Genomic DNA, 25672 nt, shown 5'->3' with positions numbered 1-25672 from the left:
CAATTTGCAAACATGTAAAGCATTTTGAAGCCACTTGTGGTAACAGAGAAATAAAGGATGCCTGGATTCAGGAGGGGTAGGAAAAGTGTTTTTAAAGGCTGTTCTTTTCTGAGACTGAAGTGTTCATTTTCAGTCAGATGTTGTGATTCATGACAAGTCTTGATTAGTATGATTTTAATTCCAAAAGCAGTGTGGTCAGGCTGGAAATTGTTGCCAGTAATTCAGGCAACTTCTTTTAGTTCTATGTGAGGTAAGAACATGGATAGTAACTGCTCAAAACAGATCTTAATTGGGATATGAGAATAGGGAGACTTCTGTGAATGGACTAAAATAGTTCTCCCCTCTAAAAATCCAACAAAAAAGTATTAGCGACATGTCTGTAAACTGCTGCTGCTTCTGCAAACTGTGAATTACTGTCAAAGGTTCTGCAAATAGCTGCAATTTTTCATGTTCCCAAGGATGATGGCTGAAATGTGCCTTTATGATGAGAGGGTATAGCTTTAGCAATCCAAAAAATAGGCTCGTGTAAAACCCTTGTTGTGCAGTCAGCCCACCCTTAATTTCCCCTTGCCTTTATTGGCTATTTTAATAATCTCTAAATGATGTTCTCTTTGAATTTTCTCTATATATTTTCACCATAATATTTACAAATTATTCCATAGCTATGAATACCAAACCTACTTCCAGAGCCTTGTACTTGGATCACTAAGATTTTTTTTTTCTGTCTGCAAAGTTCCCCAATTTCAAGATAAAAACTTTTGACTGAATAGAGGAGGAATGGTCAAGTTTTCTGTGAAATGGTGGAGGTCCTCAGGTGGCTGTTTCTGAGCATTTTAGAATGCCTTTTGGCAAGCAGAGTTGGGTGTGCTTGTGAAAGTTGTAATTTGTAATGCTGTTGTTGGCAGGCATTCCCTAATAAAGAAGTAAAAGGGTGCTACTTGTTCCTCTCATTTGGATAGCTCAGCGCAATCGAGCAAAGGGTATTGAGCAAGTGATTACTGAATGAATGCAGACTTTGCCTTGAGTTTCCAGGAAGTTGTGGTGGTTTTTCTTTTTTTTTTTTTTTTATCCTTTTTTAATAAGATGCATCTAATTCTTCCCTCATTGAAGTGAATGGAAATTTGATTGCATTTTAGGAGGCGTATCACACTGCAGCTTGTTGAAGAAGGGTCGAACTATTTAATCTGCTGTGTTACTGCCTTGATATCATAAGAACAGGTTACACACTTATCAAGAAAAAAATGGATCATTCAGAGCTGGAGAGGAATTTAGAAAGCACTTTCATTGCAGCAAATAATCTTGATAAGTAGCAGAAATTGTACAGAATGTACAAAATGATATTCAGTTACCTGCGTACAAATGGGGAGTAATAGGCTCGGGAGCAAATCAGAGCAACGTTGAGGAGGTGGCACCATGTACCAGAGTCAGAGTGAAAAATGGATGCGAGTGCTTGGGAGGCTGTATCATTTCGGGTGTGTTGATGGGACTACTGAGAGACTCGGGTCAAGAAATAGGCTGAAGCTTGTTATAGATAGGGGCAGAAAACAGCTGATTGGTACACTAAGGTAAAGACAGGAAGAAATGACATTAACTGGTAGCAAGAGAGATAGAAATTGTATATTAGAAAAATCATAATCTAATAAGAATAGTGTGGCATTATAAGACTTGAAGGAAAGAGTCTGTAGAGATGTTCGTACAGGAAACTAGGTAAATGTTAGGTGGAAAAAAAATCGTTTTGAGGTTCTTTCAGTCTTTTCCTTATCCTTTAAGTATGCAGGGTCTGCATGTGCTAGAGAAGACTGATAAAGCTTTGTAATACCATTTAAAAAGTGGCAAACGTGGCAGAGAGAGTACAACGTCAATCAAGTGACTTGCTTATGAATAGAAGTGAAGTGTTGGGATAACTTGGATGTGGATTAATGAAATGTGAAGCTTTTCATCTCTCAGCCACTAGTATCAATTTAAACTTAAGTCAACGTAAGATCTGTCTTAATTTACCTTCTAGTGGTAGGTATTCAGTGTGATCAGATGGCACGTGATGGAGATTGATGCCAAAAAGCAGACATGCAAATATTCCCTGTCAAGATGCAAATAACTAAACCCGCTTCTGAATTCCATAATGGGATTTGTTCCTCCTGGTCTCTCGGGCTGCACGTTAACACCTTCACTGCCTTTGCATGCACTGTCTGTCAGGGTAAACTTTGCCTTTTGATTTTTTACCATTTTCTCTTATTTTGTGTGTGGCTTTCAGAGAGAGGAAAAACTTTGGTTCAGAAGAAACCCACTATGTATCCAGAATGGAAATCAACTTTTGATGCCCACATTTATGAAGGACGCGTGATTCAGATTGTTCTCATGAAAGCAGCAGAAGAGCCATTATCTGAAGTGACTGTAGGTGTGTCAGTCCTGGCGGAGCGGTGCAAGAAAGGCAACGGCAAAGCAGAGTTCTGGGTAAGGGAAAAGTTTGATTTCTTAACCCTGCTGACCTGTTTATGCTTCTTTCAAACTGAACAGAGACCTTATGCCTATGGGTGTTCAATCTCTTTAGCATGTGTGGCAGGAGTTTGTAAGACAATTAATTTAGCAATGTACAATCAAAGCTCAAGAAACTGACAATAAAATCAATGGCTTTGGTATTTGAAATACTGATGTAAGTCACACCGAGAGCCCATTTCAAAAAGCTTAACAGTCATTACAGCAATTAGCAAATGTTTAAATTGGATCTAATCATTGTGATTCATCCAAAGGTGAAGAAAAGTGAAGCTGGTTCCAAGGCATTTCAGTTTAGAATTCCTATTTTACAAATTTATTTTTACAGAAAATTTTACTTGGGTTAATGCTGCTGCAATTGGCATTTTTTAATCCCCATTCCGCTTTACTTGTATCTTATCTGCCCACTAGGGCAGTGAGATTTATGGAGATATATCTATTTTAATTTTTCTTGTTTTTTCCAAGTTGCATTCACCAATTTGTTATTAACCCAGTGGTACTTTGCTCTTTGCTAAAGTGAGGACTGAATTAGACTCTTTCATGCTTAATAGCTTCCTACCTTGTAGGAAGGCAGCAGGTTAAGCATTAGTGGTTGCTCTCTGAGCCCAGGAACTGGCCTAAAAGGCTTTTCTTTTTGCTGCAGTGAGCTTTGTAATGATGCTGGTCTGTAGGACGTTCCAGAGAAACCATGTGTAATAGTCTGGTGGGAAAACAAAATAAATTTTGATACTGCCGCTATTTTTCTGATGATAGGCAATGGTATTTGATATTTCTATGGTTTGTGCTGTCAATAAACATACACGGCATTGTATAGACTTTAAAAACTAAGTTCCTGTGCAAATTGAATTTATGAAAAGTAAAAATAGATGCTGACAAACTTATTTGCAGAAAAGGGAAAGGAACATGCAAAAACAATGTGAACTTGGACTGCAATGAACTTTTGGGTAGACATCAAAGCAATGAAGCATACTAGCAAAAACAATAGAATAAAAGCACCTGGTTCAGCTGCAGCAGTGAGATATAGAAGAGGATTGTAATCCAATAGTTACTGAATATTATACTTTGATTCCCTAAAAAGAGCTGTATAAATTCCTGAGAGTTTCAGTCAGCCACATGCTTCACTGTTGGTATCTTTCTTTCCACAGCTTGATCTACAACCTCAGGGAAAGGTGCTGATGGCTGTGCAGTATTTTTTAGAAGATGCAGGTAATGTCAAATTTGTTTTCAGTTGCTTTTCTAAAACATGGAATGTCACTTACAAAAAAAAAACATCTGTGGTGCTGGGTACAATTTTCTAATTCTGTTAATTTGTTTTGTAGTGTATTTGTTTTCTGGAGTCAGGGGCTGCATTTTTTAATCTCTAAATGCCTTCATACTCTGTATTCCTGTTGCATTCAGCCATTTTAGGGTCATTAGTATGTCTGTCCTCATGTTTTGATGTAATAGATAAGTATAAGACCCTAAATAGGCATAAATAAGTTAATTTTCTTGTTCTGATTTATGTGGTAAACTTTTGTGGATTGGGGAAATAGGTCTGAGTTTCCTGAGATTCAATTGTACTATTTGTTAATTGTGGAAGCCAATCGTAGCAATGAGTGAATGGTTAAATGTTAAAATGCAAATCTAGTCAATGTTTTGCCATATCAGTTTAAAAAGCGAACAAGCTGTACGTGATAGAAAGTTACACATGCTGTTTGGAAAAGAAACTATGAGGTAAGAGGAGATGGTTAATTATGAGAGGGAAAGCTTTAGGTACACTAACAAAAACAAATATTTTAGCAGAGATTTGTGTAATTTTCCTAAAGGAAATGATGTAAACCTCACAACTTGCTTAACCAGTGGTTAAAACTTTCCTATGCTAGAAATGACAAAACTATTATTTCTTGGGAATTAAATTGGTCTGACGTTTTAGCTTATCAGTCTTGCATGATTTTATACTGTATTTGTAAATCATAAGTAGAAAGAGTAAGCAGTATGTCTAAAAACATTGTTTGTGGGTTTTGTTGGTGGTGTTTTTTTGTTTTGTTTTTATTTTTTTCCCATATCTATACAGTAGAACATAGTTCTACTCTCACAGAACAGCAAATTGTGGAGGTTTTTTGTACCATATGTGCAATCCGTGTAAAAGCTGCTGGAAAAGCTGCTAAAGATAGAATGTGATATGCAGTAAGTGACATTTCAGAGCTGACATTTTAGCTTTGCAATGGCAAAAAAAAAAAAAAGACAGCCAGCCTATCTATATTCTCATTACTTTGGTCTCCTTTTTGAAAAGCTAACTCTTTAAAGCTAAGTGTAGTGAATCTGAAGAGCCCGTAAGTAAAAGTAAGTCTCCTAAAGCTTAGAAGCTCTGTTTATGTATGCATCAGTAGTATTCTGGCTTGTATTCAAGCTGTTATGAACCATGATGTTAGAAAACTTTCATCTTGGACTTCATCATGGATTTCCCATGCACGGCATTATGCATGCACTGATACTATGAGGATTTCTCAGTTTAGTAAGACATACAGAAATCGACTTGTCCAGGAAGCTCAAAATGTTTCTCAACCGAAAGTGCACAAAAACAACTTCATTCTTTTTTTTCAGTTGCTCATTTAATAAGTCTGAAGCTTATTTCCTTTTTCTCCATACAGATATAAAAAACAGTAGAGGCAAAATAAGTGAAAACCTTCTGTAATTTGCCATCAGATGCTAGGAAGAACAGCTAATTTGTGCTATAAGTACTAAAATAATTGTACTTAGTTATTTGTCAGAATAAATTTAAAATAGATACAATGCTCTTTAAAATGCTTGTCATTGCCTTTATTATTAGGGATCGCAGATGGCAGTGGATGAAGTGTAAATACTGAACAGATCTTTAAATCATCCAATCATACTTTAATTGGCAAGTCGAAATTCATGTGCTAATGTTCCTGTTCGATCTTCTACTTTGCAAGAACTTCCTATTTACCTTCCACTTTACAGGCAGTTACTGATCACTAACTTTTTCATAACCAAACCACTGAGGCAGTGGAGACTGCTTGTCAAGATGCAGCTATACAACTACATTTTGTGAAGGAAAGTCACTCAGCCTGACACTTGGAATGCTTGCATCAAACATCAGTACAGTGTAACACACTAACAGTCCTCAAACTCACAGGCTTCCCTTGTGTCACTATATCCTTGCTAAATTGGAAAACATTGCAGTGATTTTGGTTCATCCTTGCACTGCTTTAAATGTTTTCTGTAGTTAGAGTAGCTGTTACCAGTACTAGAGCGGAGAAGTTTGTTAGTGCATTGCAAGGATGTTTGTGTTAACTTCCATTCTTCACATTGCTAAAACCCTTAGTTAATAGTTGAAAGCTCAGAGATTGTTCACATTCCTTCCTATGTACATACCATTTGGTTTTCTCTCTGACGTGCCTTTCCATGCAGAACTAGATGGTAGAGTGTCTTAAATGCTAAAAAAGGCTTGTTCTGAAAGTGGTATTTCAGTTGTTCCCTGGTGAAGGTATTGCTACCAGCAGAGCCTTTGAGTTACAGGTGGTAGCTTTCGTTTGAAAAACTCCAAGCACATCGCAGAAGTGACTAACTCTTTCTTTGGCTTGCTTTGCAGATGAAAGCTTTTGATTTCCAACCCTTCCTTCTAAGCAGAACACATTCTGCCACCTTTAGAGAAAACTGCTTTTCTTTGCTTCGATAGTAGGCAGCAGTGTTGAGAAGTAAGCATGTTACTGCTCCCTTACCAGATTTACTGTTAGAGAATAATTTTCTTGGAATTAGCTGCTACTGAGGTCTGCTCCATGGTGGGCTACACTGAGCCATTTCATTTGTATGCTCCCTTTGCCTACTGGAGCCTGGTCGGCTACTTTAGAGGCACATATGAAAAGTTTTCCCAGTTTTTGATGCATTTTTCTTTCTAGACTCTGTAAAACAGGGACTGCTGAGCTCCCTGACTTAGAGCTGTTAAAGAATTTATTTTGTCTCCTGTCCTGTGGTCTGAAAATAAGTGCTGGAAATCAAAGCTTGTCTTCTGATGTGTGAAATATGAGAACAGGATGTTGACCCCCCACTTTCATTTCAGAATGCTGTTTTCTTTCTGCCCCTCGTTCTCTTGCTGTAGCATTGAAAATAGCTTCTAATTCTGTAAGGCAGCTTTAGCTTTAATAGGTGGAAGTTGCAGTGCGTTTAATGCTTTGCTTGATCGTTGTTTATTTAAATGTAGTTAATGACCTTACCGAGTAAGAAAACCCAGGATCACCGAGGTGGCTTACTGTACTACCGAGTGTCTCTCTCTGTGTTAGCAGCCTCAGAGGTTTTGGAAATACGTTTTTTTTGTCTTGCTTTTGAATTCAGAATTACTGTTTTCCTGGCTTCAGCTTCCTGGAGAAAGGGTTAGTGAATTCTTTCCTTCAAATGCTATCAGGTGGATCAGATTTGCACGGGAACATTGTATACCTGAAGGATCCAACTTCTGGGAGAGGAATATGAACTGGAGAGCTGCAAATATTTTAGATGTGTTTTTCTTTGTGTCTGTTGTGATGAGTGATAGGCAAGTGTGAGATCTGATAATTTTTCTGAGGTATCTGAAAAATAACGGTGTAAGTAACAGATTCTCTGAGAGCACGGTCTGCATACCGTATGGGTCTAGAATCTGATATAAATCAGGTTTCTGTGTGGGTGAGGCATGTTAGGGAAGAGTTGTCACATTATCAATAAGACATTATGAGGGCTAAAAAGCCAGAAGTGATCCCTCATGGAAGTGGAGAAGTTGGTATGATTTGATCATTTAACTGAGACAACACGATTTCTAAAATGTGGTAATGTGATGGTTATTCGGTGGCACCTTGCATCTGCTTAGTCTGCATCTAGAAGTGTGATTGCATAAATGTAATAAAAACATCTTCTGGCTTATTTTTTTCTTTTCAAGGAAATCAAACTTTCAAAGATAAAGTAATTTGATAAACGCAAAGTTGGTGTGTATTTGGTTGGGAAGGTAGCTGATGTGTTGTGTAGAGCTGAGGAAACGATGTAGTATCTGTTCGTAAGAAATTTGACTTAGACTCAGTTTGTTTGTGTTTTTTTTTTTTTTTTTAAGGACGTTTTTTCTGTAACTTTGTAATTTAAAAAGTGAAAAAAGAAAAGAGGTGTTTTCCAGTTTATTCCCTGGCTAAGCGCCGGTCAAAGTGGTGTGGGCCCGGCGCGTGTCCATGGGTGTCCTGGTCTGCATGCCAAGGAGAGCCCAGCACACATCTTAGTACAGCAGAAATGCCCCAACTCTTACTTGTTTTGTATGTGCCTTTGTAACGAGGGCAACAAAGGATTCATAGCAGTGGTTTTGAGACCATGTTAAAACTTATGGTGTTAGTTCCTGGGCTGGGAGAGGTAACGTGAAGTTTTGTGCCAGCTTTGAGAGCCATGGCTTGTGCAGGATCAGACTGTTGGTGTTGCTGCTTCGTGTCAGCAGCATAAAATCCCCAGGTATTGAGAATGGAGGAAATGGCTTAAAAAGAGAGAAATACACGGCACTGCTAATGCCTTGTGTATAAGGTTGGGTTGTGAATATTGCACAACCCAAAATGATTTAGTGAAGCAAATCCGTGTCACAGAAATGTAGACTTTTGGGAAACTTGTACGTCTGTAAATGTTTTTCTGTACAGATCTATAAAGCAGTCCTTTCCTGGACCAGGTTAAAGAGCAGTTCTCTTCTGAGGTAGTTCGTACCAGGAAGGTTTCCCTTGTGAGAAATAAGCTTTTCTTTTTAATGATTGCTCTGTGAGATTAATATTTTTCTTGACCTGAAGGGCACGCTTAACTTTCAAACTAAGCCAAGTGCAAGGCGGTAGACCTGCAGAAAAAGACATTGAACAGAAATGTCGGAACAGTTTATAGTTTATGGTAAAGTTTCAGGCAAATCTCTTTCAACTCGATCAGCCATTTAGCTCAGGAAATGTTTTGCCCGGCCCTGTTTGAAGCAAAGTCCCAGTTCTCAGTTTCTGACAGTAGCACTGTTATCTTTTCTCTGTTCAGCTTATAAACAAAACCACGAAACGAGCAAGTTAAAATGAAAAATGAACTCTGAAGATGGTAAATATTTTTCTATTCCTTCTTTTTAAAGCTCTAGCAGGGTTATTCTGGAGGTTGTTTTCTTTTGTCCTTGAACTTCAGAGGTTGAACTGAGACAACTTGACATCTCGCCTCGAGGTTTATTACAGTTCGGCTGAGTCCTAGCGATGTTGTTTTAGGTAGCTCAGTAAATGCTTCCCAGACGATGATGCTTTGCATGTTAGGTTACTGGCTGAAAGGACCACAAAATGGCCTGAAGGGCTGGCACTGCAGTGAAGTTGTGTGTACAGGGCTATGGTTACAGCACTTCTGGAGAACTGCAGCATCAGTTCACAGACGTGCTTAATGGTTTCTTAATGAATATGCGGCCCAAAGGAGTGTCGGGTCCTTTTATCAGATCAGCTGCAAGTTTTGAGGAGGATCCTTGAAATATGTGAACAGCGTGTTGGTGATAAATATTAACCATAGCTCTCAGCAGAGGAAATAGATGATGTTTAATGGTGTGTGCTGGGTTCAAAATGATTAATTTGGGGTCCAGGCTGCAGCTGCTACAGAGGTCACCAGGATTTTAGTTGCTGATTCAGCTGTTCTGTCTGAGATGGTTTCTGACTGTGTGCCGGCCCAGCACAAGCATTTTATCTGTGTGAGTCTTGGTTGGAGGGGAGCAAAGGCTGTGCCTCTGCTTTTCTTCCTCTCTCTCACCATCTACACCCTGCTGCTGGAAAATTCACTTCCGTGCAATTGTCAATTCTCTCCGTATCTCTAAAATAAAGCCTCTGTTCCCTAGCTGAGTCTGTTCTTGGCTGAACTTCTGAAAAATTTCTGGAGCAATGCACATTAAATGGTAACTTGCTAAACATACTCAGAACAGATAGAAATGAACTATGCTATCGTTTCAGAGCTATCTTGGGTTCAGATGCACATGACCTGCAGCTGCTGTCCAAACCTTTCAGTTTCTTCAGAAGCATACAAAAATGTTTTCAGCTATGCTTTGATATATTGGTTGGTTTTGGCAAAGGTATTTAATAACGCAGCTGCTTGTGAAGGCTGTGTGTTCTCACATGCAGGTTTTGAAGTTTTGCTATGCTCAAGGATTTTTCACAAAGTTATGCTTAAGGAAAACATTTATTTTCCCTGATTTTTTTTCTTTGTACAAAGAAAGTAAGTGATGCAGCCCAGTTTAATAATTATCCTTTAGAAATGGATGTCAGTCTAATAGATTTCTACTAAGTTCAATATCAATTTCAAGATGGGATAGAAACACCACGTTTCCCATATGGTTTCTCGTACCCTGATCGAAAGTGTTGTCTAGGAACTTTGCACGCAATATCAGCAATGCCAAATTGCTGTATTATCAATGTGAGGGTGAAGCTTTATCCTGTTGACCTGGTGAATCCTGTTTGTTTCTCATTTAACACTTTGATTTCAGACATTGGGAAGATTTTTGTCCCTAATCTGCTCCCTCACAGGGTTATCTTAGAATACACGTGAAAAAGCAACACGCCTTCCTCTGCTTTGTTGCTGTTGCTGATGGAATCCCCCTCCTGAAGACATCCTTTCCATGGAGTAGACAATAGGAAGTTCTGCCAGCTCTCAACATCATTTTCCTTGCACACCCATTTCAGTGTGTGGTTTTCCTGAAGCATTTGAGGGACAGTGGGTGAGGCCTGTGTATTTGCTCAGCAGGGTTTAACAAAAAGATAGTGCTGTTGGCAGACATCGACAAACTGAAGCACAGCAGTTGATGGGAGTTTTTGCTGGGTGAACTCAGTAGCCTGTTTGAACAGCAGAAATGAATCCTGTTCCTGGAGGGGAAGTGGTGTGTGTAGTGTCAGGGTGTCATCATGCACCTTGTGAACTTTTCAGGGCAAGACAGGGTGGGGTTTTCTTTGAACCAGATGGTCAGTTTCTCAGAAAACAACATTAATACCTGGTGGTAAAAACCTCTATTGATCTCCCTTTGCAGTAAAATGCTCGGTCTTTCCTTAATCCCTGAACTGACTTTGCCCTCTCTTTTCTAAGATGTCAAATGCTGCTGCGGGCTGATGAATTAGCTCAGGAGACTCAAAATGGTATCGAATGATAGATTGTGCTCCAGGTTCGGTGGTCTGTTGGAATAGCAACAGTGGCAGCCAGCTGATAAAATGATGAAGAACAAGCTCAGCTAGCAACAAGAAAAACAGGGCTCCTGGGTAACTTTGCAGTAAATGCAGGCATTGTGGCTAATGTGACTTGGCAAAGGAATCTCTTTCTATCAATATAGAAAGCAACGTGCTGACTGATATTGATGCCAGGCAGCAATGCCATGGAGCAAATCTAAACCAATTGTGTTGGCAGTGGAAAAAATACTTCCAAGGCTCTCTTCTTACTCCATTGCCGTGGAAGCTTTCACCTTGCAAGCTTTGCAGCACCTCCAGCCTGGAACCATGTCTGCGTTGTTCCAGGTTATGACCCGAAGCTGCTGACCAGAGCTGATGTGGTTACCAGCCCGTTTGCTCCCATTGTAGACTCAAGCTTTTACTTTTTTTTCCCCCTGCCAGATGGGGATTATCCCTCATCAGCTCTTCCCTATCTGAAAGAAATGTGCCCTACAGTTAAATTACCAGTAATCCCAGTCTTCTTTGATGCACCTTTAAGTGGTTATTTTCATTACAAACTCCTCCTGTTGTTTTCAAAATGTGTAAGTAAAACTACAGAGTCTTGAGTTGCAGCTGAAAGATTGTGATGTAAGAGACTCATTTTTGGAAGATAAACTCAGAAGCTTCCTTGGAAATTGGTGGAAATAACTAGAACCCATAGTGAAGGGCCTGTATGAGCCAGTTGGACGCAGATCCTTAAATGTTCATGTGTTGTTTTTTTTTTCCCTTGGGTAATATTACACTGCATGTAGTACTATATGCTACTGTATATCTCTAGCATATACTGCTGCTACTAGAGTATTTATAGGACTATATACTTATAATCCTATGGTGGCTGGCAGGGAGAGGAATGAAACTGGGATGTGTTGACAAACAACATCAAGACTTGTCATGAGTTAGCACAATGGGAATATCTAATTGAAAATTTCACTTATCCTCACTGTGTAATGATCTTGGAGGCCAGAAGAAACTCATCATTCTGTCAAAATGGAAGTCATGTGGCCCAGTGATGACTTAAGGTCAGGTTCAGGAGGGCATGCAGAGCATGAAGATATTTTTACTGATGGAGAAGACCTCCTGCTTCCAATGAAACATTATGATTTATGCACGAGATAAATTAAGTAGCAAAGCTTATAAATTTTCAAGAAACATCTGTAGTTGTCATTTCTCTAGCAAGGCTGCACAACTTTTCCTGATTCCTCCTCTCAACTTGTTGGCTGAAGGCTTCCTCTGAATGAGCAGGAGTAGGAACTGCCTGCAAACAAGAGCATGGAGACCCCTTAGGAACCAGCACGTTTGTGTGCTCCGTCCTTGGTGGACTGACAGTCTGCAAGGACGCATGGAATAGAGACATGAGCTGGAAACAGAAAAACAAACTGAAGGTTTTGGGGAAGCACGTGTTAGTCTTTGTCATAACTTCAAGAGTTAAAAGTATGCCTTGTCTTCCTTCCTCCCCCTTAGATTGCAAACAGTCGATGAGGGAAGAAGAAGGAACAGTAACTATGAACAGGAGAGGAGCTATCAAGCAAGCGAAAATCCACTACATCAAAAATCACGAATTTATTGCTACCTTCTTTGGACAACCCACATTTTGCTCTGTCTGCAAAGACTTTGTATGGTAAGAAGGAAGTGTTAAGCTTCCCCCACCCTCAAAGGATTAGTAATTGTAAAATTCGCTTCAGGTGTATTGAAACAAAACATGACGTATAAATTCATCTGTGGTATGAAAGAGATGGAAATAAGTTATTTACTATGAGTATTGTTATGCTTCAGAGCTATAGTCATCTCTTTCACATTAAAAAATAGATCTGAAATAACTGGCAAAAATTCCATCAGCATCACAAGTGAAATTTGGCCTGTAACCAACAGCAGCTCTTTCACGAAAGAGTGAGATGGGTGGAACTGACAAAATAATGCTGACTTTGAGATATGAGGTGGCTGACAGCAGAGAAGAGGCCCATCAAGAGCAAGAAGCTGGGTCCCTTTCATAGGAAGGCTGTTTTTATAGTAAGTCAGATCAGGACTTCCCATGTAATTGAAACTTTGTCTTTTCGGGGTTTTCCTCCTAATGTGATGGTCTTTCAAAACATTCTACCTTTTCTTATAAGCCTTGCCTTCCTAAGACAGAGGATTCTGAATACCAGAAATTAGTTCAGTTTCTTAACTGGAACAAATATTTACGTAGGCAAAGAATATATTTGTTGACACGGTAAAATAAAATAAAAACTTTCATTCTAGCAAGCTGATATGACTTCCTATATCGTTTGTTTTTCAGGGGGCTCAACAAGCAGGGATACAAATGTAGACGTAAGTTGATTTTTGCCTTTTTCTTGTATGACCTTCTACATTATTTTATAGATCTAGTATTCACTATTGAAAAATCTGTTAATGTGCGTGGCACAGTGCATGATCACCATGTCTGTTAGTAGATGTGAAACAAATTTTGCATGGTAACTTAAGGCTGTACGTTGTGATTCCTACCTGAAATTTCAGTGTCAAAATTTAGACTTAGCTATTCTTCTCATGTGTGTGATGCATTTGAAAAGTTGCAGTCATATATGACAGCAGCTTTTGTGAAACCTTTTCTAAAATGAATTACAATTATTGATGGGTTTTACAGCAAAATTCAAAAGCACTTTTTAACTTAGCATATATCTCTGTGCAGTACTCCAAACAGCAGGGGAGGTATCAAAGAGGATCAAAAGCATAATATTGTCCTCTTATTATCAAATGCTGACAGCATTGTCAAGTGGAAGCAGATTCAGTGTAGAAATGGAGGTTATGATAAAAGAGAATGGGGGGAGAAACAGCTTTAAAAAATCATCATCTTGATAGAAATTATTTTGATGTGTATGGTATGGTGGAAAGGAGTGTGTTTCTCACGTTGTGCTAAGAAATGCAAACACTTCATCCTATGTACTTATCTGAAAAAATCCTTTTTTTTTTCTTACGCATGTCTTGAAGAATGCAATGCTGCTATTCATAAGAAATGTATCGATAAAATCATCGGGAGGTGTACTGGTACTGCAGCCAACAGCAGGGACACAATGGTAAGAGCTGGAACAGTATATTTAGAGTGAAACTAAATACTCTTGAACTAACAGAACCTGTAGAAACAGCCAAGTCCATTTTGGGAGCTACTTGGCTGTACAACTAAGCTACTGTCTTCTCTATATGATTATATGAAATGTGTAGTGGAGGAAACTTTTAAGCAAAAAAAGTACTTAAAAGCCCTGCAAGAAGAAGGGTAGCATTGCTTGATTGTCTCTTTCCCTGCTAGATGAAGGATTAATTTATAGAGCAAAAAGGATTGTGGCAGGCTGCAAAATCCCAGAAGGATGAATTTTTCTCATGGATATGTTTTGTGTGTGGTGTGTTGCTACACCTAGAGGCGCATTGTGAGGGTGAAATGACATCTTTTCCTGATGTTCTGTGTGCATTTTGCAGCCTTCATCAGTGTACAACATCGATTTCACTCTTGTCAGGACCCTAAAATCTCATGCAGTTGTCTCAAATATCTTTAAACTCCAAGCAGTTCATGCATGTAGCTTCATGTTCACTGCTAATGTGGTGAGATGTAAAGAGATGCTGCTAAAAGCACAGTTTTGTTCAGTTACTGTCCAGTTAGGGTGGGATGTGGACCCACCTTCTTACATGCAGTATGTTAAGGCTGGGGTATTGAGGATTAAATTGTTGTAGCTTTGTAATATCCAAGCTATTTTCTGTAAGAAGCTGGTCCTGTTTTGGGTGAAGTGGCTCACCCCTCTCCCTGCCCACAGTTCCAGAAGGAACGTTTCAACATTGACATGCCTCACCGCTTCAAAGTTTACAACTACATGAGCCCGACCTTCTGCGACCACTGCGGCAGCCTGCTCTGGGGGCTGGTCAAACAAGGACTCAAATGTGAAGGTATGGAGGCAGAGGGAAGGCAGCTGGGACCTCTTCCTGCTTTTCCAGTGTGGTCTCTCTCTCTGCTCCCCGCTAGCGATTAGCTATTGCTACACATGGTGTATTTGTATGTGTGTTAGAATGAGATTTATCTCATGCATGAGTTGTTTAAACACTATTTTACTAAAGAGAAAACTAGGCACTTGGCTCATGTAACAACTCAGCCAAGGCGAGCTTCTCATGCAGTCGGAAATCATGGTAGAAGTATCATCTTGCATATAATTGAAATTACTTCTGGAAATAGCTGAAATGTGGTGAGTCTGACTCAAGGTAGCACCTAGAAGTGTCTTTAAAGTGTCCACTGTAAATACCGTTTTTATAATTCTACCACAAAACCGCAAGATGATCTTTTCTTAAGATTTTGGTTAAGATGATCTTTTGAAAAGAGTTTGAGAAGAAAAAAAAAACACACAATTGCAACTTCTTCCTTTTGAACAGATTTTTGTAGCCTTCATTGGCTTAAAGACTAAAATTACAGCTTCATTAAGAACCATAAATCAGTGTCTAATCTGGGCTTGCTATAATGTTTATGAACTGCACAGCAAAACAGCCATTTTGTTGTAATGTTGGCCGGTATTTTCCTGATCCTTGTGTAACTGTACATTTCTTTTAGAATGTGGGATGAATGTGCATCATAAATGTCAAAAGAAGGTGGCAAATTTGTGTGGAATAAACCAGAAGTTGCTAGCTGAAGCTTTAAATCAAGTTAGCCAGGTATGCTTTATTGCTGTTTGTCATGCAGTTTGGTTCCAGAGCTTTTTATTTATACTTCACTTTCCCATGTCACTTTTATGGGGAATGGAAATTTGGGCCTGAGGCAATGGAAACAGCTTTCTCTTCTTATTTTGACCTATAAAGAAACTAACAAAGATGGCAATAGCCTAGAGGAGAAGCTGGGGGAAGAACATCCCACCTGACAAAGAATTTTTAAACAGAAGGTTTGTGTTTTCCTGAAATACAGCTTGGTTCTTTGACAGTGCCAAGGTTATTTTCTCCCCTTGTTTGATTGCATTCAAACAGTAGTAGCATAAAGCTGAAGTCTGTTTGCCCATGAAGCATGTTTACCCATGCTTCAACTTTAGAATTCCCTTTGAATGCTAAATTAAATAAGTAAAGAGAAATAGAGCAGAGAGCTCCCATTTTTATTAATCCAATATATATACACACAGAAGAATCCTCTGGAATTAACATGGGCCCCACAGTTTACATTGTTGGTCTCCTGCTGCAGCATCGCCATCTCTTGTGTACGGATTACTGTCAACTCTGACTTGTAAATAAAGATTCAGACACAAGCTCTGAAATTAAAACAGGAGAATATATCGCAAAAGCCAACAGTATTTCCTTTGAGCTGAGCATTCCTGAGCTTTCACAGGATATTTACTTTGAAAACAGCGAGAGCTGTTACACCAGCTTTTTCACGACACAAAAAAAACCTCGATCTGCTCATTACTAAAACTTGATCTTGGGGATCTTTCATACATAAAATTTGTTTGCATGTGCTCAAGAAGTATGTCACATGCTGCCTTCAGCGTGTTCAGAGTGACAGTGGTTCCCATCTTGTTTCAAAACCTTAATGCTAGTCCGAGGGGATGCTTTTCCACAGTGAATTCAAAGCAAGCAATTATTCTCACTGTGGATTCAAACTGTTATAACTTTCATAGTTTTTGAACAGACAATTACATAGACTGTTCAGGAATTTTAATATTTTCTTGCAGTGAAGGAAGTAAAGCAATTGGCTGAAGCTGTAAAAAGTGTGGCTAAATAGTCTGAACTACGTTTTGAGGAGAATTATGTACTAGGAGTTAATTATTTAAAAGAAATGATCATACTGCCATCTGCCATCATGTTGCATTTAACAGCTATTGTTGTAAATATTTCTAAAGTAATAGTGCAAATATAATTTCAAATGTTCCTTTCCTCCTCAGAAATCTACACGAAGGTCTGATTCTGGATCTGTAGAAAGTGTTGGTATTTACCAAGATTTTGATAAGAAACCTAAAGGAGGAGATACAACAGGTGAGAAAAATGGTTTTGTTTAGCTATTTGCCTACTGGACTGTACAAACTGTCACGTTTATTTATTCATTCTTGCCTTATGTTAGATAATATTTTTTGAACAAGATAATATTTTTTGAACAATATTTTTTTGTTAAAAAAATATATGCACATAATTCTTTTTACCTGGCCACACAAAATGCTTATATAGTTTTTGACAAACCCCAGTATTTTTTTAGTCCGTGAGCATACCCACTTTTATGCAAAATGCTCGCTTTATTCTTTGTGGCATGGTCCCCCATGGTGGGAGCGGAGGATGGCTCGCTAATCAGACTACAACACACCTCTCCCTTCTGTAACTGAAATGTCATGAATATTGTTAACTAACTCAATTTGTTCACAGAATGTTAGAAGCCTTTGTACAATACTACAAGTTTTAGGATTTAAGCCAAAAGACTAGTTGCAGTTAAACAGCTGAGGTACTTCAAGGGCCTGGAATAGAGAATAAGCTTCAGCTTCAGAATAAGGGTTTACTTTTTTGTGGTTGTTTTTGTTTGGTTTGGTTTTGGTTTTACATTGCTAAAAGAGTTCTAGCATTGTAAAAGTCTCACAAAGCTGAACCCAGCACTCAAGGTGCATCCTCACCGGAGCAGAGCACAGGGGGACGATCACCTCCCTGGTGTGCTGGCTGCACTACTCCTGACACAGCCAGGATGCCGTTGGCCTTCTTGGCCACCTGGGCACACTGCTGGCTCGTGTTCAGGCAAGCATTGACCAGCACCCTCAGATCCTTTTCCTCTGCACAGCTCTCCAGCCACTCTGCCCCCAGCCTGTAGCCCTGCATAGGGTTGTTGTGGCCAAAGTGCAGGACCCAGTATCATCTCATGATTGTCGTCAGAGTTGTCTTGGTGGCACAGGAGATCTGTGCAGAAGGGGTGGAAAAAAAAAAATAAAAACTGTTAATTTTACGATATAATCAAACCTAACCTGTATGTTCATGCTTCTTAGCCAGGATCAAGCATAAATCAGATCTTTTCATGGCCTCTCTGCTTAGAGGGACTCTTTTTCTATTAACAGAAGAAAATACAAGCCATCCTTGTGAAGTATTCTGTTCTCTAACCTATGCTGTGAATTTTAGCAATAGGGGAAATTTAGGACCCTTTATTTTTGTAATTCCTGCTTATGTGTTACTTAAAGCCAGCATCAGAAACAATCACAGATCCAAATGCAACGTTAAGAAATATGCTTCAGTAACTTAAACTTTATTGTAAACTACATGATTTGATCTGTATGTTTAGATTTGCCAGTATCCCAGCAGCAGATGAACTGAAATAGTATGTCAGTACTTAATTCCTAATAGAGAATCTGAGTCATGCAGTTTTTCTGCATATACTGAACTTTAAACTCCCTGTTTTAATAGGAGATAACAGCCAGTACGATAAACTCTGGGAGGGAAGCACAGCCAAGACAGCATCACGAATTGCAAGCAGGAGAAAATTCAACATAGACAGCTTTGTCTTCCATAAAGTATTAGGGAAAGGAAGTTTTGGAAAGGTATGTAACAAATTTACAGAGCTTAAGGTGACTGCCTTGCTTGATCTCTGAAATATTACGGGCTATTTTTGTTAACCAGAAACGTCTTACGGCCACTTGAGTAGATAATATTTTAAGAGAGCAAAATACAGCCATCTCTGTCAAAGACATTAGAAGTTCTTTACCCGCAGCTTGTCTGAACTCAGAAGTGTTTCATAATGTACAAGGGGTACAACCCAGTCAGAGAAATAGCCCTTTATCCAAAAGGGCAGTTATGTTCACATGCTGTCTACCGAAACGGCCTCGTAATGCTCCAGTGCAATGGCAGGGGAAATGTGGGGCAGCAGCGTGACCTTCCACTCCCATCTGCCTCCGCTCCTTGTGCTCCGTGCTTACTCTGTGCTTGTCCAAGGGTGATGTGACCTCCACAGACTCTGTCCTCTGTTGTCTGTGAAACTCCAGCTGTAATGAAGGAACAGACTTTACACGTCCTCTGTTCTTACTCTCACAAGTCATTGACAGAAAAACCGCCCTGGAAGCTGCTGTGCGTGTGTGTTACAAGGTCCTTGTACCCTGTCTCCTCACATCTGCACCCAGCAGCTTCACCTTGCCAATCTCACCATTTGCATAGCTGCCACAATTACTAAAAAAAATGAACTGCTATAAACACCTTTGACTTCTCCTTACTGATACCATCAGTAACAGGTTTTGCTAAACATGCTGTAATCTCATCTTTTTTTTTTTGTAGGTTCTGCTTGCTGAGCTGAAAGGGAAGAACGAATTCTTTGCTATCAAAGCTCTGAAAAAAGATGTGGTACTAATTGATGATGATGTGGAATGTACCATGGTGGAAAAGCGGGTTTTAGCACTTGCATGGGAAAATCCATTTCTCACGCACCTTTACTGCACGTTCCAGACAAAGGTAAGGGGAAGGGGAAAAAAAAAAAAAAAGAAGGCGAGGGCAGCACAACAGATGTTGCCTTTTAATGGATGCTATTACCAACAGTCAAGTGAAAATAACTTTAGTGATACAAGAGTTAAATCTCCCCTTCTTGTGTTCTGTGTAATAGTTCACAAGCCTGGTGGAAAGTAAATAGAAGTGCGATACCCAGATATGCTGAAGAGATCAGAATGAGATCAGAGTAACGTCTACATGATCTGGAGTAAGAGACAGATTAATTTAAAACCTTGATCCTAGCTTTATCCTCATTGAAGGGAACAAAGATGACTGTCACAGGTAGAAGTCAGGAAATACATTTGAACGTATATTTATATTAAATCTAGAAGCCCACAGAATACGAGGTGAGCTCCTTAGCCTTGCAAGACCATGCTACTCAACCCTGCAGCAGCCTCGTGCATTCTTAGGGGTGCACGAAACAGAAATAGGACAGCAGGGAAGTGGCTGCTGGGTCCCCACTGCCAGATTGCTACTCGAGGTGCGGTTGTGATAGCATCAATAATGTTTCCATCCTCTGATTATTTGCAAACAGGATCATCTGTTCTTCGTTATGGAGTTCCTGAATGGGGGAGACCTGATGTTCCACATACAAGACAAAGGGCGTTTTGATCTCTACAGAGCAACGTAAGTCTACAGCACTTCAGTCCCTATCCCCGTGAATTGTTATAATCTTCGTGGTTTTACTACTTCTAGTTCTGCACCACTTAGCTGTTAGTCTTTCACTCATGTTTCAGTGTCTGATGGTTGAAAAAAACGTGTTTTATAGGCATTAGTTTGATACAGTGTAGCTCACTTAATGACGTATTGAGTTAGGTTTCCTTCATTTGCATAGCAGTGTGATGTTTTGCTTGAAAGGATACACCTGTATGTGGAGATGCTAGGTAAACCTCAACATAAGCCAGCAATGAAAACACACAGTCTTAAAGCACACTAAAGCTGTACTGTCATGGAATAATTAATTTCCTAAGAAAACAGCACTGGGGAACAGGGGGAACCTAGTAAATAATACATCACTATTACTGATAAGTTGACATAATAGTACAGGAAGATAAGCTGCACTTTCCACAAGATACTAATTAAAATGGGAAAGCACTTCATTTAACAAGTGTCATTTTGTCCGTTACCTATGGCTTGAAGGTAACTGAAGCTGAAGACTTACAATTATATGATGGTTTTGCATCTTTTAACTGTAACTTTTGGTTTTAGAACAATTTGAATGGGTTCATGAAAGACCTTAAAAGTAATGCAGGGTGGAGTAACAGATCTGCCCAAAAGCACCAGCATAACCGACTAGAAAACAGCTTGCATTACTGTGCTAACTAGGAAATACAGATCAGATTGGATTGGATCAAGAGGACCAGCATAAAAAGCAGCCTGCAGTAGCCAGCCTCGTGGGTCAGAGCTAGCTCTGTTCTGACTCTCCCCAGCAGAAATCTGGACAAAGTCCCCCAACTTACTTGTGTTTCAGCAAACTTCTAGCAGCTTCTCCTGGAATTTTCCTTACATATTTCTCAAGTTTTGGGTCAACATTCATTCTGCAATACAGAAGTGGGAATCACTTTTTTTTTTTTTTTTTAACAATTACAAAGTTTACATTCCAGGAGCAGGAGAAAGCATTCCTTAAGAGTTTTTCCTCACGTTCTGTGGATTAACGCCACCTTTTTGAGGAGAAACAGCAATGCTTTCTGTCTGCTGCAATTGGGTGGCTATATGAGCGTAGGTAGTTGAGGTCCATTTCAAATTTAACCACTAATGTGCCATCCCTCCTAAAGCCACCCCATGAGTGCTGACTTCCCAGCAGCTATCTTTCCACAGGCATATACATCTCTCTCTCCTAAAACTGAAAGAGAAGAAAAGGGAGAGTGTTCCCCAATGGAAGGGGAATGAAGCATTAAAGCAAGCTGGTGTCCCCTTTACTGTTTGGCGTTAGATACCACAGATGCATGGTGAAAATTAACTTGCAGATTATAGCATCCATCCGCATAAATACAGGTGTAATATTAGACATGGGATTTCTCTTTCGTAGTGTTTAAAGAACTGTACAGTGACTTTCACTGCATGAAGTTTATGGCAGCTCTTTTGGCCAGCTGCTTTGTCTGATGTTTTAACTGAGCAAGACAGAGTAAAAGATGTTTTGATCTTTTCAGGTTTTATGGAGCTGAAATTGTGTGTGGGCTACAGTTTCTTCACAGCAAAGGCATTATTTATAGGTGAGTACCAGCTAGCACCGGCGTGGGACCTATGAATTGTCTTAGCACTTCATGCATGCTTGAGTTACTGATTGATGTAACGAGTAAAAGCTGTCTGTCAGAGTTCTGATGTTATTCCAAGGGCATTAACATGCCTGAGATGAATCTGTATCTTTGTGTCTTTTCCTTGGCAACCAGAATGATGGAATGTTATTTACATTACACAGAAGCAGTTTTGTCTGTTATTTTTAAACACTCCCTTCACATCACAAGTCGTTCGAGTTTGGTGGCAATGGTGAGTGTCCTTGAGGGCCTCAATTCCTACCAGTCTTGGAAAACCACTGAGGTGGAAGTCTTCTGCTTTTACTTTCTGTGTCAAAGCAGAGAGTTGATGCTTCTGCCTCACCAGATTCTTAAACAGCAAGGAGCAGATCCTGACCAACTGTTTCTTAATGTAAATATCCACATTACAGGAGGTCAGAATTTTTTGTTTTGTTTTTAAGATGTGTTTTTTCATCTTAATTTCTATTCTCCAGCCTTTTCACCCCATCCCAGCTCTAAAACCCTGTTTGGTAACTACTTGCACAGGTAGCTCTTACCTCTAACAAACAGGTTTGAAGGATAACAGGTGCGTGCTTGAGAGCAAATGCTGCATGGCCTTAGGTAAAGGTGCCCCACGATGTCCACTATTGTCCGCCTCCCTTTATAAAAACAGGAAATGTCTGGTGGAGCACCGCCCTGTGAAGCAGTTTTCTGAAGTTAGACTTGTATTTCACCAAAAAAAGTGTTTGTAAGGAGGATCAATGTTACCAGAAAACTTGTTGATGAAGAAAGGTGATTGACCAGGACGTGCTGTTATCCACAGGAAGTCTTTCCATCCCAAGTTTTCTATGTATTTTTAGGCTTGCTGTTAAATTCCCCTGTGTTAAATTAGTGCTTCTAGAGTGAAATTTCACAGTATGAAATATTTTCAGACAAACTGGTACTGTTTATCAACAGGACATCAGCAAAACCAAAGGTACTTTTTTCCCTCTTGCACAGGAAGTTTACCGGTATAGTTACTGACCCCGAAGGTAGTGGTTTTGGGTAGGTCTCACAATGCAACACCTTCACACCCATACAAAAGATTTTAGAAGTTGCAGCTAGGTGAGTGCAGTGCCCTACATACAATGAGCTTTTCTTGTCTCAGAAATATATTTTTACTCAAGGTGAACAGCAGCTGACGTCCAAACCCAGGGTTTGTAGCACACTGCGTTAGAGTAGGGGCTCTTGGTTCAAGCTGCAGCTCATCTTTTTGGCAGCGTAAGTAGCTGATATTGTAAGCTCAAGTTAAAGAGAAAAGAGTGCCCTGTTCTTATGTAAAATCTGCCCTATTCAAGGCTTTCTTGGTAAGCAGAAGGGCTGTTCAGTTTCCCTTCAGCCTGCCCTCCTCGGTATGTGCTTTTGCAGCCAGATGGACAAAAAACACTTTGCAGTCAAAGGGAGGGAATGTAGCTTTTGGAAACTGCTGTTAAAAAGCGCTTATTTGATTGAAGATTGTTATTCTGTAAAAAGGCATGAATAGGCACTTCACAGACTGTGGCCACAGCACATGAACCCCCTTGTGCTGTAACTAGGAGCAAGTCACAGGTAAAATTAAAATTAAAATTGGGCAAGCTTTGAATATTCATGCCCCAAGAATCCAACAATCCTTCTTTTAAGCTACACAGTCCGGTATAGTGCTGCTATGTTAGCTGGTGAGGCGTTCACTCACACCTCCGTCCAGAGGCAACAGAAGCACTGGGTGTGACTTTGGATGTAAAAGCAGATGACAAAGATTATATGGGCACGCTACATATACACCTCAGCCACTTTCTTATGCTTACAAGAAATAATTCTTCTTTTCTCCTTACCATCTTCCAAGTACCAAAGTACAATTTTGCAGGTATTATGTTGATAGATAATTATTTCCTTGAAATCTGTGAAGAAACTGCATGCATCTGAATACAACAATGACATACTTGTCCTTAAAAGATGCCTCTTTTTTAATATACCTTTTGCAGAGACCTAAAACTGGACAACGTGATGCTCGATAAAGAAGGCCATATCAAAATAGCTGATTTTGGAATGTGCAAAGAAAATGTAGTTGGTGAGAACAAGGCAAGCACGTTCTGTGGGACCCCAGACTACATTGCTCCTGAGGTCAGTACATCACTGCAACATACTGCGTGGCTCGACTTAATAGAGTGATGTTAGAATGGCCATTGTGATCTTTCTTCCCTTTAGAGAATAACAGTTCCAAAACAATAATAACAACAAGCATAGAAAAAAATTAGATGCCTTCTTCTGTAGAGGGTTCTTAAGATAGAATATTTACAAGTATCTACAATGTTTTAATAGGTTTTGAAATGTTAAAAATTTCAGTTGTTGAAAAACTAGTTTTCTCTTCTGCTTTTACAGCTAGCATACATGCAGGACTCCTGCAAAATGAGCATGTGCACTGCAGATGATAAAACAGCCAGAATTCAAAGGAGAATCTTAGAGTTAAATTCATTGTGTTCAGAGTTGGCTTTTTATCTGATTTGCATAGTAGTCAAATAAGATAGTTAGCTTTTAAAGCTATAAATGTCAAAGTCTGTTGGTTAATAATCTGCTTTCATTGCCACACGTTCCTCCCTTCCCCTACTTTATTATCTTGTAATGAAACTAGAGCAGATGTTTTCCAACTACATGGTATTTAAAGTCAATGGAGGAAATTTCAGAATGAGAGCAAAGATCTGTCCACTGAGCTGTCCACATTTCCACAAACAGCAGCTGAGCAGAAAACTACAGCTGTACTTCAATGTCAACAATCCTCTCAGACTGCTGCATTTTTTCCCCTAGATATGATAGTTATTAAAGATTCCCTCTTAAATTCACTGATCTGTTTTTTTGTATGTGCTTCTGTCTTTTACTAATTACCCGTATTTCTTCCCCTGCCCCTCTTCTGTGGAACAAGATTCTGCAAGGCTTGAGGTACACATTCTCTGTGGACTGGTGGTCATTTGGGGTCCTGCTGTACGAGATGCTTATTGGACAATCCCCTTTCCATGGGGACGATGAAGATGAGTTGTTCGAGTCAATCCGAGTGGACACACCTCACTACCCACGCTGGATTACCAAGGAATCAAAAGATATACTAGAAAAGGTAAGGCTGAAGATTGATGAGTGGGTCAAGGTCCAGTATTTCTTCGAGGGAGGGACAAATCTAGGCTTGTAAAAGGAGCTGTTTATCCATGTTAGCAGATTACTTTTACAAATGGAAAGCCAGGTAAACTTAATACTAATGTCTGTATACTGTTAGCAACTTCTGTTTGTTCAGGAGTATACCAATTATTTCTTCCATTGCCACCTACCTTTTGAGCGGATGTAAGGCCTTGTTGGCTATCTTGTCTTGCAGCTATTTGAAAGAGATCCAACAAGACGACTCGGGATCACTGGGAATATCCGAGACCATCCTTTTTTCAAAACCATCAACTGGGCAGCGTTAGAGAAGAGGGAGGTAGACCCTCCTTTCAAGCCAAAAGTGGTACGTGGATTATTCTGTGTTTCTGTAATATGCTACACATGTCTGTTGGTCACCAACTTAGGGGTGATGGGTGAATCCTCCAAACATCCTTATGGTAGTTTATTCTGAAACCTGAAATCTTTTCTACCCTAAAATCTTCCTATTAAGACCATCTTCCTATACAGCTTTAAGGAACCTCTTCACTACTGTTGTCTTCAGGAAAATAATGAATAGTGCTGCTATCCATCCTTTTCAAATCAATGGAGGAATGCAATGTTTTGTATGCATTGATGTTAGCACTGTTGATAGCACTGTTAGCGCTTACTGATAGTTAACTTTAACTAGACCAGCTCAGAAAAAGATGCTTTCTCCATATTGGTGAACTTACAGCTACTTTGAATGCAAATCCCTAGTGTTACCTGAAAAAGTGTGTAAAGAACAAGCTATGCATTGCTTGATCTGTGTCACCCCAGGCTTCCACTGCTTCATCACAAGCCATTAAAAATTCAAATGAGTTTTCCTCCACCCCAGTACCAGAATGGATAGAACAATCTGGAAGTAAAGTACATTTTAAAGAATGCTTACATACTTGATGCAGGGAGAGGTGTTCCATTTGAGAACAGGAGGCTTCATGTTGCATTTCCCCATACAGATGGACTCTGGAAGTTTAAGAATCCTGCAAACCATAAGCTTTGAAGGTTCAGAATGTAGAACATAGTCTTAAATAATATGAATTCTTAGGAAATATGCATAAATATTAGTTTTATCTAGACACAAAGCAGCTGCAATAGCTGAACAAATGCAGACTTTAAAATGCTTCAGAAATTAAAAAAAAAAAGTTGTTAATGGCAGGG

The 25672-nt window shown here is 39.5% G+C and overlaps 1 protein-coding gene and 1 long non-coding RNA gene across 6 annotated transcripts in view; one reads left to right on the top strand and one right to left on the bottom strand.

The window, feature by feature from the left end:
* Positions 1-25672, top strand: part of PRKCD (protein kinase C delta) — a 64806-nt gene that overhangs the window by 38282 nt on the left and 852 nt on the right. For 4 of the 5 annotated variants that reach the window (XM_027467891.3, XM_027467889.3, XM_072044512.1 and 1 more), the window contains exons 3-17: positions 2252-2451; positions 3636-3696; positions 12132-12288; positions 12946-12977; positions 13635-13720; positions 14450-14579; positions 15232-15332; positions 16544-16634; positions 18033-18166; positions 18894-19067; positions 19636-19727; positions 21251-21313; positions 23335-23473; positions 24270-24458; positions 24711-24839. In XM_027467891.3, the coding sequence (XP_027323692.1) occupies positions 2252-2451; positions 3636-3696; positions 12132-12288; positions 12946-12977; positions 13635-13720; positions 14450-14579; positions 15232-15332; positions 16544-16634; positions 18033-18166; positions 18894-19067; positions 19636-19727; positions 21251-21313; positions 23335-23473; positions 24270-24458; positions 24711-24839 (1778 nt within the window). Of the gene's footprint in view, positions 1-2251; positions 2452-3635; positions 3697-4171; positions 4204-12131; positions 12289-12945; positions 12978-13634; positions 13721-14449; positions 14580-15231; positions 15333-16543; positions 16635-18032; positions 18167-18893; positions 19068-19635; positions 19728-21250; positions 21314-23334; positions 23474-24269; positions 24459-24710; positions 24840-25672 lie in introns of those variants that run through there. The other variant, XM_072044513.1, reaches the window with a different exon arrangement.
* Positions 17854-25509, bottom strand: LOC110353775 (uncharacterized). Its single transcript, XR_002404699.4, has 4 exons — positions 25408-25509; positions 21892-22030; positions 20561-20638; positions 17854-18607 (listed from the first exon to the last, which is right to left on the bottom strand). It is a non-coding gene; the product is annotated as an uncharacterized lncRNA (long non-coding RNA).

This window comes from Anas platyrhynchos, chromosome 13 (genome assembly GCF_047663525.1).
Source record: "Anas platyrhynchos isolate ZD024472 breed Pekin duck chromosome 13, IASCAAS_PekinDuck_T2T, whole genome shotgun sequence".
Lineage (NCBI taxonomy): Eukaryota > Metazoa > Chordata > Aves > Anseriformes > Anatidae > Anas > Anas platyrhynchos.
The sequence above is the reverse complement of the archived record's forward strand: the minus strand, read 5'-3'. Positions and strand labels throughout refer to the sequence as shown.